We start from the raw sequence: 18,279 nt of genomic DNA, 5'->3' as shown, positions 1-18,279 counted from the left end.
TAAAATCATTAATTGATTTAAACCAGCAAATAACAACCTGTGAGACAGTTGAGAGATTAAATTTATGGAATTTGACTGTTCGTGATTACTTGAATTGCCTACATTTAATTTCAAAGGCATATGGCCTCAAGTTTTCTTAAGGAAAGAAATTTGTACCATCGCGTTGGAATTTGTGAATTGCTTTTCAAACGCCAAGAAAATTATCCATTTTTTAAGCCCATTATCACTGAGGACGACAAACTGGTTATCTACAACAATGTTTAAGTCTGTGTAAAAATCTTTAGATGGTAAAACCTTTACCTTAAATAAGATCAAAAATCATCTAGATCAGTTTTATTGCCACCTAAGAACCAAACTTTCATGAGAGTGGAATCATGCTATGGCCAGAAAGATGGAAAAATTATTGGACCGGAATGCTAAATATATAATTCAATAAAATATTTATTCAGTGTTAGAAAATCGTAATTTATTTTTATAAAAAAAGATACTTTCTGAACAACCTGATTGAGTATTGCAGTTAAAGCTAAAATCAAATAAAAACATATTTTAACAAGTTAATATATGTTGAATTTTTATTTAGGCATGCAAACGTTTTATTTAACAATTAAATTATGATTAATTCAATTAAGCATGCAAAAGTTTGAGGGAAAACGTTTTCTAAATGTTATTTTTCCATGAATTCTACTCATGGGCAGTTTTTTAAGTCTCTTTAATGTCATTATAGAAAGCCAACTGTACGAGTTTTTGCGTAAAATAGAACTTGGTAACATTAATAGTAAAATATTATATTGATATTAATCTTAAAATACTACGTATAATTAAAAAGTTTTAAAAAATTTAGATAAATTTAAATTTGAACTTAATTAAAACTTATCAGCAAAATGTTATTTTAAACTATTTATCATGAGGAATAAGAAAGTTGTTTATTTTACTTACGTTGAACAAGGTTTTGTTTGAATAGGTACCAAGTCTTGGCAAGGGTGCACAATTGTAGACCAAAATGTTTGACTGTCATAGTTCAAAAGTGTTAACAAATTACACCATTGTATAACCAAAGTTGGATAAAATGGGGCTATTTTATGAAAAAATATTTCTAATTCAGATACAGAATAATAGACATTATATTTAGTACATAGATCTTGGTCTCCTGCTTCATTTTTAATAATGCCCATAGCTGAATTTGTAACACTTCTGAAAGTACCTGAAAAAATCAATCATTAATCAAGTTTAAAATCAAACAACATTTAAGATACAAACATCTAATTGTAACTACAGGAAAAACACAATCTCTTTTCACACTGAGCAAAAAAAATAAAGATAGCAGAAAAGTAGCAACCTAAGGATGGATTAGTATTCACTTAAGTATTTAACATTAAATAACATATTTCTGAAAATTAGTCTAACCCCTACTCTTAAGAAAGTGAGAGTTTAGCTAGAACTAAATAGTAAGCACTAATTAATTTATGTTAGACCATTCTGTTTGGGTCATGAAATTTTTAAAATAGCTGAAAATCTGATCATCGAAAGGTTATTGAGGCTAATCATCGTTCATGACAAATGCAGGCACTTACATACAATATGCCGATAGATCATGTTTAACAATGTCTTTAATTCAAAGTAATCCCTAATTTAAAGGTGTTTACTGAATCCTTGGTTTTTACATACTTTTATTTGAAATTTTTGTAACAGAAATTTTAAGATAATCTACGGGACAATTTGCATAGCTGCCAAATCAACCAATTTTCGTGGATGTTTTTCTTTTTATTATTAAACAGACAAAATGTGCATGTTAATATTTTTTATTCTTGTTTGACAAAGTAGATTTTTAATGATTTAGACTACTACTACATGCAAATAATTTAAATAAATATATTCAAAGTTCTCATATATTAAAAAATAAGATGGATATGAGAAGCTCTTTTCAATAAATAGCATACCCCCAAAGAACAGCTAAGTCAAAAAAAAGTTCACATGTGAATATCACAAGAGTTAAACTTGAAAATAAAACACTTGAAAGGATATTTAACAAAAAAAAAAAAAAAAAAGGAGAAACATTTAACAAAAAAAGAGAAATTATTTCAGAAACAAGAAAGCATTGTTGCATACAAGATACATTTATTGTACCCTTTAGAAAGAAATTTAAGAAGATTTTAAATGCATCCTTCTAAATCTTATGAATGCATACTTGATTTCATGCTAAAATTTGCATGACAAGTTTCGATTATCAATGTCATATTATCAATGTGAAGCAATCTACAATAGGCCATGGCTACCTTAGATTAGTTTTGACAATGCAAAATTGTTCAACACTTAATTTTGATTTTTGTTGGAGGGAAATAAAAATCAATTTTAGTTGCTATATTGGAATGAATGGTTAGATTTTGAAGTAAAATCAATACAAATTTTAACATAAAAAGAGCATTAACATTTTAAAGCAATATATTTTTTTCAATTAAAAAACTATTTGAAAATAATGGAATGATGCAACAGACAAATAGACTGCAGACATACATGAATATAAAATTATGAAGTAAAGGATTGTTTTTTTCAATAACGATTTAAATAATAAATAAAGAATGAACTACTTTTTTGATATTTATTATAACACAATGAAGCTTTAAGGATAATAATATGTTTATAAATATTGCAGAATTAAATAAAATAATAATGTAAGTTCATAATCTTTTAAATGAATTTTGAATATTTTTGCTGAAATGTTCTTTTATATAAATAAACATTAAATTTAGAAAATATTATAATCTTAAATAAAAACATAGTTACTGCATAAATACAGAAACAGTTTGTTTACACTAATAACAGAAAAAAATAATAAAAATGAAAATCAAAATAGCACCTCATTCTCATTTATGATCTTGATTCCTATAACTTATAACAAGGAAAAAAACAGTTAAAGAAACTTTTAATCTTAACTCATTCCATAATTAAGTTATTTAACCCACTTTAGAAAAGTAATAGAACATGTAGTTGGGGATGGCATATTTTATTTTAGGCATTTTTTAGATACATAATGACATAACTTTAAACTTGCATAAATTATTTTTTTATGTATAATCATGCAGAAACAATGATACATGCATAATATTTTATTAACACGATAAAAAACAAATAAAGAAGTTTTGATTTTGAGTCATTCGTTTATTACATTATTTAAATAATTTCAAATATTATCGGAACATGAAGTTGGTCATGGTTTGTTTTATAAGCATTTTTTTAGATACATAATGACATAACTTTAAATTTACATAAATTAATTTTTACATGCATGCATATTTTTTCAGAAACATAATGATACACAAACATTTAAAATTTACAGGTTGATGCTTAATTTTAAGCGACACAGACTCACATTAGCAATTAAACTCAAAATTCAAAAGATTTTTATGGGAAAATTTACTACTTTTTCATTATATTACACTTAAACTAAAAGTATTTACATTAATAATTAATAAGAAGATTTTTTCTCTTGAAAAAACCAGGGTTGGCTTTTAAAAAATCCCTTCTGTTTAAACTTGGTTCAAGCTTCACTGGTTTAAACTGTTTAACCCTGAAGATATATTTTAACATATTCTACAAATCTACAAAAACTCAACAACATACAACCTGTTATAACTACAACTCTCATATTTTAGTTCTCTATCTTAAATAGCCTTTGTACCAAGCTGAATTATTTTTAATCCAGTAATACGAAAATGTGGTTGTCTAAAAGGGCACTCTTCGTCTAACTTTAATAACAAGAGGATAATCCGAGAATTTAATAGATATTGAATCTTTGGTTAGTTTCAAAATCTAACTCAAAATAATCTTCTCCAAATTAGTTATGTTCCAAATGACAACCTCACCGGGATGCTGTGACTACTTTGATTTGTTAAGAAAACTATATTATAATAACATAAAAAAAATTCCATTTGTTTACCTGACTGGAACATGTGAGTAAGATAAAGAAGCAAATGAGCAGCTTGTTGGCACAAAAATGTATTATGAGTAAATGATAGAGTATACATGTACGCATGATTGCACAAAGATTCCACAACAACACCAAGAACTTGAAATAAAAACCTGTTTAAAAAGTAAAACACTTGATCAATATTAAAAGATTGCAATGAATAAAACATAAAAGAATATTTAAGTATTTTTTTATGCAAAACTTTATTTTTCTTACTTCTTAAGAATGAAAAAAAAATGAAAGTTGTTTGTTTATAAAAATAAGTTTAACTTCAAAAAAAAAAAAACAGAGGTTCAGTTGAAAAAGTTTGATTAAACGTTTTACATAGTGTTTACACAAAAATTTTATTTTAAGTAATAACTTCAGCACTTGCCACTGAAGCACCAATACTATAAATATTTAAAAAAACAGTTCTATTAGATAAAGGATCAGAACCACTATTATTTCAAGGAAGATGTAACTCAATCGATTAACTTGAATGGTAGATATAATAAAAAGAATGGCATAGACTATAAATAAATTGAATAAAAAAATCACTATACTTAGCTAAACATGATACAAACTGTATAGAGTTAAATCTTAATTAAACAAATAGCTTTCTTTACATACTAAAAAATTCCTTTACTAATCACTCAAGCTTTCAGTGCATTTACAGAAAGAAAAAAATTCCATCAGAAATAAATCTACTAAAACGTTTGCTTGAGGTAAGGAAGAAGTTCAAAGGAATATATTTCATTGGTATTGTTTTTTTTTTAGATATGAAACTGTGATTGGATAGTCCACGATATAATGATTTGCAGTTCCGATCTTGCCCCACATACATTTATTACTATTTGTGATATTGAATCTTCTCAAATATGCCATGAAGAGCCAGTGTCTTACAAGAAAGTTAGTTAGCTCCCTTGGCCAGTTGTGTAGAGAGAATGTGACTGATGGAAGTATTTTCTTGATCTTCTCCCCAGATTCTGGTCAGTGGAAATGCCAATATTTTTGCTATTTCCTTAGGATGTTGGATTTAGCCAGTTGCTTAATGTATGATGTTGGATGTTGAGAGCTCAGCTGGAATGCCTGTGGAAATTGCATTTTTTGCTTCCCTGTATGCTAGTTCATTTCCTTGGTTGCAGTCATGTGTTTTAATCTGTCTGATAATTATGTTTGATTTGGAATGTAGAAGCTCTTAGATTTTATATATGATGTGATGATTATTTATATAATTTCTGATTGCTGCTATTAGACTGACTATCTGACCAAATGCTGGCTGTCTGATCTGGCAGACTATTAGTTGCGTATTTTATGGCTTGTTGTATTGAATAAGCTTCTGCTTAAAAGATGGAGTTTTCTGTTCTGAATTTAAATTTGTGTATGGTTGGGGTTTGGTTTGTGCTCATTATAACAACTGCTGCTGTTTGGATCATTTTCAACTTGTCTGTACATATGTTTATGTCTGTGGTTTTTGTGTAGCAGGTTTAGGTTGTTGTAATGATGTGCTTACTTTTATTTAAGCTGAAGAGTGAGGGATTGATTCAGTTATACATTTGTCTAACTTCTATTTATTTTTTAGTGTAGGTCTTGCTTGAATGGATAAAAATTGCATCTTGCTTTTTTGTGAGCAGAATTGCTTTGGCTTCTTGGCTAAGAATAATATTCAGGGATAAAAGGGCCAGAATCACCTGTAGGGTGCTGGTTGGTGCCTTTCCATAAGCTCCTGGGAAATTAATTTTAAAAAAAAAGATATAAAACAAGGTTAAACTAACCAGTTGGCATAGTGCCAAAATTTAAAGCTATCATGTTTAACTACAGTTGAGTTCACTTTTCCCCAATAAAAACCTTGCTTTCAAATATGCTGCTTAACAATCAAGTGATCAATGTAACTGGCACATAAAAATGTAAAAAAAGTTACGCTAATATGTGAAAATTTACTGCGAAATTGTAATGATAAATAACAGAAATATTTAAGCTGTAAAATTAGCCCTTTTCTTCTTTATAATTAAAAAAGTTTTGTAGCATATAATTTTATTTAAATAAATTTTTTATTAACTTTTTAACCTAAAAGCATCAGCAGAAATGTGTGCTATAAAAAGAATGTGTACTATAAAAAGAATGTATACCTATGATAAGGTTAAATGATAGAAAAAACTACAAAATAAATTTAACAAAAATATAATTCATAAAGAAAAATCAGTTACCTAGCGAATACAGCACTAGGTAAATATTCAGTATAATGGCCAGAAACATTCTCAGATAATTCTTTTTCACACCTCATATTGTGAGACAATTCTAACTTATATATTTTAACTGTTATTCCCATATCTTCCAATCGAGATAATATAGCTTCTTCATTTGCTTGACTAATCAATATTCTCAAGACAGCAAGAATCATACACATCCATCTGTTAATATATGGTGACACAGTCTGAAACACATATTTTAAACAAACTAGTCAAAAAATAATAGAAATTAGAACAAAATTGCAAAAAAGTTATAATAATCTAAATAAGAAATTTTTAATAACCTTTTGTTATAATAGCTTACCAAATCTCTAGGCTGAAAAAATAGTGCTTTCAAAAGAATATCTACTGGTCTAAACACATTAGAAGCAACATCCTCTAAGAGTTTATGCAACAGGTTTAGTTGCCCTTGATTTTCGATCGCTATCTAAAAACAAATAAGAAAAATACATTGTGTGAGTTTAAATTGTAAAAAGAATTATTGAAAATAATAGTTTAGATATAGAATAAAAAAATAAAGCAATACTTATTCAAATGCAATGCATTATTTATTGGCAGCCAGAAAGAGTAAAAAATTATAAATAATCTCAAATATAAGTTTAGCTATTAGAAAATATAACAGTAATTTTTGGTAAATACACTGTACCTTAAGTGGGTGTATTTAATGCAAAAGCATTGTTTTTTTAATGTTTATTTCTAATATATATTATATACATTGATTTGCAAAAGGGACAGAAATTTTTAATCAGAGTTGAAAAATAAGTAAAAAAGAAATACAACTAAAAGTATTTGTAAAAATTGGATCACTGCGTAGAATAAAAAAGAGTTTACTTCTTAGTTTCGTGACAATTTGAAAATGAAGTATTTATAAAGGAAATATAGATGAGGAGAAGAGAGAAAAAAATAAAGTGTACTAGTTTAATTATTATTAAGTTACAAATCAGAATTTATAAACTCATTTGCGGATGACCTAATACGGTTTTCTCGCCTGTCGAAAACTTCTTTCATCAAACTATATTTTAATAAAAAAAATAATAAATAAGAAAAAAAGTTTTCAGAGCAAACATTACAAAATAGGTTTGTAATTCTGGAAAATTTTCTATAAACATTTGTTTCTGAATAAATCCACTGTGATTGCAAAATTATCATGATTCTTTACATATGACGCACATTGTGACAGTTCAACTTTTAAACACAGATAGGCTGCAACCTATCTACTAAAAAAAACTGTAATTAAAAAGTTACAGTTTTTGATTTTTGGGGGAAATTTTTAAATGTTTAGATATAACGTGGAAATTCTTCCATTATAGAGAAATGAGAATATTCTTTTATATACTTTTTTTTAAAGATAATTCAACTTAATACGACTCAGTAACATATCATACAAAACTATTAAGATGTTTTTAAATCTATATAATTAAATATTCGTCCAATAGACTACATACTTTCATCAGTTTTGTTAAGTCAGGTATATAGTAATGTTTGTATAGTAATATAGTGATGTGTTAACAGCCCAAAAATATTTTTAGTTTAACTTTATTACTTATAGTCAAATATAAATTTTGATTGATAAATGCCAATCTAGCAGAGACAGAATTGAATAAAATGTCAAAATTCTTTAAAGAAACATCATTTCTGAAAAGAAAAAACTAAAGAAAATCTACCTGTTGTCGGGAGAGTAGAGGCAAAATAGCATCAACAACCTGACGAGAAGTCTTTTTCCATTTATCTTCTCCTTCTTGCCGACTGTGAGTAATTAATAAAGAGAAAAGTTCTAAAACCTGTGGCAGTAAAAAAAATATATTAGATAGCATTTTAGATGGACACAAATCAATCATGCTTTATTAATCATGGTGTACTAAAATTACAAAACTACATTCCTCAGTGAAACCCTGAAAAATTGCTATGTATGATCTCAGTCTGATATCAGTATTTTCCAGGTGTTGTACCTGAAATACAATATAAACTTGCAACTGTTTAGAAAATGTCTCTTATAATGTTTATGTATTGATTAGCAACTTAAAATCAGCAGAAACAAACGCATCTATTGCTTTGAAAACAGATTCCAATTTTTCTATTTCACTCAAGTTGCTCCCAGACAAAAATATAACTAGGGTAATGCTAAATGGAGTGCCTTTATACAAAGAGTGATGACACACTGCTGAAAATTTTTCTTTGGTGGAAGGAAATTTTTAACAGCCCTGTTGGAAAATTTAATTTATAATGTAGGGTCTGTGTTTAAAAAGATGCCAAAAATGTCATCAGTATCTCAATATAACAAAAACAGGTCTCAAAATTTGATAATACTTATTAAAAACGCATATATTTTTACTTTTAATATAGAAAGAAACTTACTCAAAAACATTTTTTAGAGAAATAGTAATTATTTTTGGCAATTTAGGAATAAATTTCACATTTCAAGCATATTCACATTAAAAATATTTTAAGATATCATATCCGTATACAATTCAACAGGGAATTAAAAATTAGTTCATGTTAAAAGAAATTCATGTTAAGCGTGTTCACATTAATGAAGTTCGACTGTATTTGTTTTAATAAGAGGCAAAATTATTATTGATTACTGCACTTAATTTGATTCTATTCTACGCACTAATTATCTATTTTACACTCTGCTTTTTAATATAAATATTTTTCCATAATAAATTAACAATTTTTACTTAACATCTTTTTTTTTAAATTGTCGTGATTTCTTTTTTTATTTACAATAACCCTTTCAGCAGCAATGGCATAAAAACTGTCAGACTTATTTTAACTATATAAACCATAATAATTGTATTAGTTTTCATGTCTTAAGCTACAGAGTTTTTAATCAACCACTTTAAATTTTGAAAAATAAAATTATAAAACAGTTAATTTTCTTCTGGGCATGCATACAATACCATAGTTCTCATGACTTTTCTTCACTTTGGTTCGAATTTTTCATATCAGGTTTTTTATATTTTATTTATTGTTTCTTCAAGTTTGTAACATTTTTTTTCTCCTTAATTTTAGACAATTTTTCTTCCTTGATATTTTTTTTTCCATTTTCACGATTTAAAAATGTTATCTCTACATAACGAAAATTAAAAGATTATTTTGATTATTCTAGGTAAACATATTTAATGCGCTTAGATTACGTTACAATGTAATTTTCAAATTTTCTTGATTTTGCTTTGTAACCATCTTATTGATTTTACATAAATCATCCTTTACTTGGATCTTAATTTTTTAACGTTTTGGGGTGGGCTAAGGCAGAAATGTTTTGGCCGATAGTCTGCATCTCCAAATAAAATACTTTTTTGACAAGTAATCCGCAGATTATAAACCAGAAAACATGGTAATATAGATTAAAACTGCATATCCCCACACTGAATATAATTTTATTAATTAACTAATGTTTGTTTTTTTAAATGGGAAGTCAAAATGTTTACCAGCCTTTTCTTCCCAAATAAAAGGTAAGAAAAGAAAGTGTGCAATAAAGAGATAAAGAAAATCACAAAAGAAAGGAGGAAAGAGGTATAAGTCCTCACATAAATATGTATCACTAAGATTTAAATATCAAAAACATAGAGTTTTGCTCTAATTTCAAAGCTGTTAGACAGTCTTTTTGATTAGACCTTTTGCATAGAAGGCAAAGAACCACCTTTTTTTTTATGAAAAATCACTTTTTTGTGAGGTACCACTTTAGCGTCGAAGGTGAGGAATTAATATAGGTTGACTTTAAACTTAGATTTAACAACAAGGAAATAAGAATTTTCAGAAGCTTAAGTGTAAATCTATACCCACTGAAGAAAGAAAACAGCATTAGAAAAAATATTTAATATTCCTCTACATCTAATTTAATAATCCTCTAAGTATATTATATTTCAAATTTAATATTTTAGAGGGGCACAATCAGCAGCCCACAAGCTACATGGGGCAAACCAGTCATTAATGTGGAAACTAAACCTAGCATACTGAAAATAAATTATTATTAATAATGTTAATGAATAAAATTGAAGCATTTAAAAGAAACATGGTTTCTTTCCTCTTCACAATTGCAGTGGAATAATGAAGTTGCAGATGGAGATTTTTTCTTCTTTCAAGTGAAGATGAGAAGATTCAGAACATGTGTTCCAAAACATACATTTGCATTTACATATTGCGAGATTTTTATAAAACTATGTTATGTTTGGCAAAACCTAGAAGACCAAAACTGACGAGTTTTAAGCAAAAACAGAGGTTTAAAATTGTAAATACAAAATAAGATTCTAAAATCATGAACTTTCGAAAATTCATTTGCTCTAAATGGGATTTTTTCTTAACTATATCTTAGTAAAATATGTTGTGATATGGTTCATTTTGATCAATGAAAGATGAATTTCATTAATAAAATTCATCTTTCACTGATGGTTAAAGGAATTTTATTTTTTTGATTTGCTTAGAAAGTATATTCTCTATACATATTTTCCAGATTGTGGAGACCAAACCCTCTCCCCCCATATTTTACGGTCAAAAATTTGAAGTAATTGGGAATAAAGTACATTTATTCAGATAAAGTATAAATTTGTGCTTGTATTCATAACTTAAAATACTTCCTTCCTTCCTCAATGGCACGACAGCCCCGGGTGGGCCCTGGCCTTCTCAATCAACTTCCTCCAGGCCTGCCTCTGCCTGGCAGTTGTCTTCCAGTTTGAGACTTTTAAGACTGAAAAGTCTCTTTCCACGCAGTCGGCCCATCTCAGCTTTGGTCGACCTCTGGGCCTTGATCCGATGGGCTGAGCCGAAAAGATTATGTTTGTCGGACGCTCTCTGTTCATTCGAATGATGTGACCAGCCCATTTAATTCTTTGAATTTTTACATACTTGACAACATCAGGCTCTCTAAGGGCCCGATAGAGTTCTGAGTTTGAACGTCTGTACCAAGTACCATCAACTTGTTTGCCCCCAAAAATGGATCTTAGGATCCGACGTTCGAAGATTCCCAAGGAATTCTCATCTTTCTGTGTTGTTGTCCAAGTTTCTGAGGCATATGTTAGGATAGGTCTGATTAAGCATTTATAAATTAACAGTTTAGTATCTCTTTTTAGTAGGTTTGATTTTAAATATTTTTTTAATCCATAGAAACATTTACTTGCACTATTGATTCTTCTTTGTATTTCGGGTGCGATATTGCCATTAACGTTGACTTCAGAACCAAGATTAACAAAACTGTTTACTTTTTCAAACTTGTGTTCACCAATTTGCAAGTGAGTTGCAGAATCAGTTATTTTGGTGCATTGCATGTACTTGGTTTTCTCCTGGTTAATAGTGAGATGCATTTTTTCTGCCTCTTTTTCCATGGATAGAAAGGCTTGCTTTAAGTCAGATTGTGTTAACTTAAAATACTGTCTGCACTAATTAATTAGCATATGTAAAGTTAAGCCCACAAGCTGTAAGATTAATTCTTAATATGTAAAAATCATCTCATAAGAACAAGATAGAATGTAAAAATTAGTACCTGTGCATAATTTACGAGCTTGAAAACTTGAGAAACAATAACTTCACGTTGAGCATCTAATTCCTTACTCACATCCATCTTATTTAAGCTTCTGAGTAGGAATAAATCTTCTATAACAGGCTTTAAAGCAGGCACAACTGTAACATAAATAAAAGTACAAATATAATTTTATCAGTATTATAAAGAGTAAATGATATTTTTTCTACATATTAAACACATTCTATAATTTAGAAATAATTATAAAGATTTCTAAAATTTTGAAATTGCAAATATTACTCTACTAAATATTTTAAAAAGTAGGATATCAAATTCAATCAGTGGTTCACCTGAGAAAGTGGTTTTACAGGAAATTAAATATATTCAGTGATTCTACAGAGATTCTACAAATATTTTTAATTTACTTACATATTGTAAAATAATATGTGGGTGTAAAACAAATTCATAGAATATTTTTGACAATTCTTAAAAAGGGGTGTGTCTAGAACAAGGGTGAGAATATAACTGCATCTTAAGCCACTATCAACAACTATAGGAAACTTGTAGGACTTGCTTCGATGAAAACTACATTTTTATCCAGATATCTGATAATTTGTGAAACCACTGCATTACTATATATGGAAACCTTGTCTAAGATAATCATCAGACATTATGCTGAATGCTGCCATAATTCAATCAGGATTCTATCAAACTTATATCCTTAGATGGGACAGAAAATTGAAATTTAAGAGGAAGAGGGATGACTGATCCAGGCTATGAAGCCAAATTTATGAACTAATATAAGCAAGTTTTAAGCGCTTTTTAAACACTCAAAAAATATTTTTAAGCACTTAATATGCTCACTAATAAAAAAATTTCTTCCAATCGTTGAAAGTTCGTCTAATGAACTTATCAAAATGCAATAACATTTATATAAACTTTTCAATCTTTAAAAAAAAAAATTGTTTCTTGCAAAGAACTAGATTCTTGATTTTATTAGCCATCATAAAAATATTTTATGTGCATTTTAAATATATTTTTAAAACAAAGTTGCTGGTTTTATTTTTTAAGTTAATGATTACTTTATTCAATTAGGTAAAAAAAGTTAATCAAAATTACAATTAATAAGAGTTTAATATTAAAACTTCATCAGGTGTATTATTTTTAGATTTATATAAAAGATATTTATAAATATTTGCTCAATAAAAACATTCACAAGATTAATATTATTGAACATGCCGAAATGTTTGGCATATTATTGAACATAGTGAATTAATAAAAATATGTGGAGAAGCGTGCTATCAAAAAAATTTTTTTAAAGTGTAATTTCACTTTTCAATTAGGTTTTGCTGGAGTGAAATTTTAAACTAAAAGAATTTTAAAACAGAGATTACATTCGTAAATTATTGCTACTTTATAGCACGTATTATATTAAAACTAACAGATATTATATACAACAAAAACACTCTAGAAATATTGCTTAAATATATAACCAAAACACAGTAAACAATTAACCAAACACATATTATTTCCATATAAGGATAAAGTTTTACGAGTAGACTAAAGTTTTCTTCAAAAAAAAGAAGAAACATAAATTATGTTCACGTTTTTTGCTTTCACCATTATACCATAAATTTGAAATTCGTATCACAATTAGTGCTGTGTCTTTAGTGGCATGAAAAGGGGATCCTTTATAAAACAATCTAAAAAGTTAATCTAAATACTCATCTTTAATTAAAGCTTATTTTTTAGATATTGTAATATATTTTGAGTTGCAAAACCTCTTTCACAGGTAGCTTTAGCTATTGGCAATTTTAGAACAATTAATTTCTTAAATTCAGAATACAGAAAAGGGACGCGATTGTCACTTTCTCAACACTTGCAGATATTATTACTTAGTGATTGATTTTCAGAGATTAGGTTTCTTTAAAAGCAGTGAAAAAACTAACAATTTAAAAAAAAATTTTATAGGAGTATTTTCATTCCCAGTAAAAGTGGAATTCAATGGGTGATACACACACATCTGCATGCATATTGGTGAACTCTGGTAGAGTTAAGCAAACTAAGAAAACCTTAATAAATTCATATCACAAATTCATATCACAAATTAATATTTATGAATGTCACCTATTAAGTTTTAATTAAAACTTGTGGTTTGTTTACATATTACCACATCGAAATTATTAAAAACTTTGTCAATATTTTTAAAAGAAAATACAATGAGAATTGAAACTAAAGATTTTTGTAAGAAATAAATTATTAGATGATTCCTACATTTATATTTTCTTAATATGAGATTATTGAATTTTTAGTTCAATTTGTTTTAAATCAGATAATAAAAAGGTATATTTACATTATTTTGGAATAGAAAATCTGAATGACATAAGATTTTTTACAGCATTCGCTAAATGATAAAATTATGAAAAGTCTCTCAAACCATACTTTATTTAAAATCTTGTCTTTACAAACTATAGATTTTTTTCATATACAATATAACTCAAGAATACAAACAATAATAGCAATATTTTAATATTCCAGAAAATAAAACTGTGATAAAAACCTCATATATTTTACAGAATTAGTGAATGATCCCTCACTCACAAAATCCTACAATTAAATAATCTTAATGTTTAAATTAATTGACTAATTAATAAACTATTAATTATAACTAATATTCATAAATGGAAGAAGAAAATTTCAAAGTGATGAAGCTGTATGATTATTGACTATTCTGGACCCACATGAAAGCATTTAATTAGTGTATAATCCCCTAGTAAAGTTGTGGTATTGATATATAAATAAAACAGTGTAAGAACATTATGAATTTGCCTGCAACACAGAGTACTTTAAAGATGGTGGCGAATAAAATTTTTGCCATAGAGGGAAAAAATTGGCAATGTTTATTTGGTTAACAAAATTTGTAGAGATTTTTGTTTTCATTTTAGAGGTCGAGAGATGAAGCCTGAAATAGAAAATCTCTTCTAAAATGTAGCAGAGTTGGATATGTGAAAGCAAGAATCCTTCCCATCCAATTCCAGCTTAGTGCATGTGCATGCAGACCCTTGAGTAATTCATGAAACAAAAATTATTGTCAATTTCTTGTGCTATATACGATGATATGTTAAAATAGATTGACATTGAATGAATTGGGAAACATTGCGAAAAACCACACTTTTTGCATAATTCATGGCAACAATCAACCTGGCAAAAAAACAATCTCATTTCAGACAGGAAAAATTAAGCACTTTTTACAAACACCCAATAAAAATATTTATATTTTCTAATATGAGATTATTGAATTTTTAGTTCAATTTGTTTAAATCAGATAATAAAAAGGTATATTTACATTATTTTGAAATAGAAAATCTGAATGACATAAGATTTTTTACAGCATTCGCTAAATGGCAAAGTTATGAAAAGTCTCTCAAACCATACTTTATTTAAAATCTTGTCTTTACAAACTATAAAGATTTTTTTTATATACAAATTAACTCAAGAATACAATCAATAATAGCAATATTTTAATATTCCAGAAAATAAAACTGTGATAAAAACCTCATATATTTTACAGAATTAGTGAATGATCCCTCACTCACAAAATCCTACAATTAAATAATCTTAACGTTTAAATTAATTGACTAATTAATAAACTATTAATTATAATTAATATTCATAAATGGAAGAAGAAAATTTCAAAGTGATGAAGCTGTGTGATTATTGACTATTCTGGACCCACATGAAAGCATTTAATTAGTGTTTAATCTCCTAGTAAAGTTGTGGTATCGATATATAAATGAAACAGTGTAAGATCATTATGAGTTTGCCTGCAACACAGAGTACTTTAAAGATGGTGACGAATAAAATTTTTGCCATAGAGGGAAAAAATTGGCAATGTTTATTTGGTTAGCAAAATTTGTAGAGATTTTTGTTTTCATTTTAGAGGTCGAGAGATGAGGCCTGAAATAGAAAATCTCTTCTAAAATGTAGCAGAGTTGGATATGTGAAAGCAAGAATCCTTCCCATCCAATTCCAGCTTAGTGCATGTGCATGCAGACCCTTAAGTAATTCATGAAACAAAAATTATTGTCAATTTCTTGCGCTATATACGATATGTTAAAATAGATTGACATTGAATGAATTGGGAAACATTGCGAAAAACCACACTTTTTGCATAATTCATGGCAACAATCAACCTGGCAAAAAAACAATCTCGTTTCGGACAGGAAAAATTAAGCACTTTTTACAAACACCCAATAAAAAAATATATACCTTGTGATACCTTGAGAACGACAAATGCAAGGAACTAACATTCCAATCACAACGCTGCCAATCACATAGTATTTTTTTTTCTATAAGAGAGGCATTAATTTTTAACATCTGGAACCCTGTTTTTAAAAACTGGTACCAATACAGACTTCATAATGTTATTGCCATAAAAATGACCAGGTTTAATAAAGCACACCCCAATCTATCCATCCGTGTTTTTTATTGATATCAGAAAGATCTCTTTCAATCTTTTTATGCTCCTTGTGAAATTATAGAAACATTTGGCAGAGGATGGGATACAAGAGGGTGATCGCCATTGTGGGATGACAGCTAATTCAGCCAAGATCACTGATCAAGATTTGTATGAAACAATGGGTGGAGGTTTGAATGGTGTTTCATGATAGACCTTATTACAATTGAAAGTAGGCTTGTTATAGAACTAAAAGAAGCCGAAACATTTTACTTTTATATATTAAAAGTGTGCAAAATCAAATAAAAACTTGTGGTAAAAGTTAAGTACAAGAAACACAAAAAACGTTTTTCTAGTATCTCTCAATATTCATATTCAGCATATAAAAAAAAATATTTAAAAAATAGCTAGCTAAATTAAAAAAACATATAACTAAATAATAAATTATAGCAAGGATTTTCATAAGTTATGTTTATGACACTTGTGTATAGTTCACAAACGAAAAAGATATTCAGATAAAGAGAAAAGTTCATCAACAGTGAAATATTTATGTGAACCATATTCAAGACCGTCACTCTATGAAAGTTCAAGATAAGTTGTTAGATTTCCTTATTTTTTTTACCATTTAGATTCACAAACCATTTCTGCTTTTAATTAATTTCAATGAATCTGAAATATTAAAAAGGAATGCAATCACAGACGAAGTGATGAAAATGTAAAAAGATTTACCATATTTTTCAGGAGATTGCCCACTAGCAATCAATCGATCACAATGTTGAAGAATCTGAGGAACTGTTACAACCATTTTTGAGTGAAATCGTTCATAAGACAACAAAATCAAAAAATAGAAAATACGTCCAATCAAAGCTTCAGCATTCCTTAATCAAATAAAAAATGACATTGTTTTAGCAGAGTATGAAAATGAATATGTACATTTTATTCATTTAAATAAAAACTATTTCAAACAAAAATTAATTAAAACATCAAAAATACTTACGGAATTTGTCCTTCTTCAATGTACTCAAATTGCTTAAGCACATGAGAAATAAATACTTGATCAGCATCAAGAAGACAATAATTTACTCGTAACTGAACTAATTGGGCAAGTAAGTCTAGAACTTCACATTGGAGATTTACATCACTTGAAATTGTATACTGTTGTAAGGACTGCAGAAGAAATATTTTCAAAACATTTTAATGGAATACTTAAACAATCACTAAAAATTTCCTGATTTTTGCAACTACAGTACAGAACCCGTTATCCGGAAATCAGAAAACCGGAAAACCAAAAACCGGAACGAAATTCGATAAATTTTCCCGCCATTTTNAAAAAAATTTTTTTCCTCATAAGATTTTAGGATTTTTCGTTCTTTCTTGAAAGATGTTTACCTTACCATCATTTTGGAAATAATCATTAGTTAGTGTATTACTTAATCGTTTTTTCTTCTTTTTAAGATTATTTCCAAACTTTTTTTTTTTTAGTTTGGTTTAACTATAAAAAAAAACGGCTTTTTGTAGCGATTCAGAAAACCGGAAAAATCAGTTATCCGGAATATCGATGGTCCCGATCGTTCCGGATAATCGGTTCCCTACTGTACTATCTTATGAATTTTTCAGTTGTGTAATATTTATATCAGGGCATGATATTTCCATTTGCCAGCTCGTCATTGGAGATCAAATATTTAAGGCTGGCGAGTAAAGGTCATCCTTAAAAATGTTCATTTTTAAATTGAAGTAGATATACCTAGATTATTGTGCCTTAATTTAGAGGCACGTGGGAGTATTTTGAAATCAAACATTAGTATTTTCTTCTTTTTAAGATAAGAATTGCTGAGTTACTTGCTTTTCACATAAGAAACTATTGTTTCTGGAAACATTAGTCAAATCTGTGTTTCAGCACAAAAATGGATAAAACTACATTTACATGTGTATCAGCAAATTTTTATTTAGTGCAGATTGGTGTTACGTTTTGAAATAAGAATTGGATAGGTTTTGTATAATGGAGAGTTGGGTGAAAGCGTTTTTATTTGTCTCCAAATAACTTTTGACTTATACAATGGAACTCGAGTTTATGTTTTTTAGAAATATGTTGAAATTTTGTATTCTTTTTTAAGAATTTTGTTTAATAAAATATAGGAGTGGAAGAAATAGGGTATATTTCTTGCCGTACTCAACA

At 27.9% G+C, this 18,279-nt stretch overlaps 1 protein-coding gene across 1 annotated transcript in view; it reads right to left on the bottom strand.

Moving 5' to 3' along the window:
• The window catches only part of LOC107443709 (huntingtin), a 140,482-nt gene that overhangs the window by 60,645 nt on the left and 61,558 nt on the right, over positions 1–18,279 (bottom strand). Inside the window, exons 25-32 of the mRNA XM_016057666.3 lie at positions 17,101–17,270; positions 16,833–16,981; positions 11,672–11,808; positions 7,857–7,973; positions 6,497–6,619; positions 6,151–6,377; positions 3,935–4,077; positions 937–1,201 (exon numbers count right to left, since the gene is read on the bottom strand). Of these exons, the coding sequence (XP_015913152.2) occupies positions 937–1,201; positions 3,935–4,077; positions 6,151–6,377; positions 6,497–6,619; positions 7,857–7,973; positions 11,672–11,808; positions 16,833–16,981; positions 17,101–17,270 (1,331 nt within the window). The remainder of the gene's footprint in view (positions 1–936; positions 1,202–3,934; positions 4,078–6,150; positions 6,378–6,496; positions 6,620–7,856; positions 7,974–11,671; positions 11,809–16,832; positions 16,982–17,100; positions 17,271–18,279) is intronic.

This window comes from Parasteatoda tepidariorum, chromosome X2, assembly GCF_043381705.1.
Source record: "Parasteatoda tepidariorum isolate YZ-2023 chromosome X2, CAS_Ptep_4.0, whole genome shotgun sequence".
In the NCBI taxonomy this organism is placed as follows: domain Eukaryota; kingdom Metazoa; phylum Arthropoda; class Arachnida; order Araneae; family Theridiidae; genus Parasteatoda; species Parasteatoda tepidariorum.
Note: the sequence above shows the minus strand (reverse complement) of the source record. Positions and strands in the feature narration are given on the sequence as shown.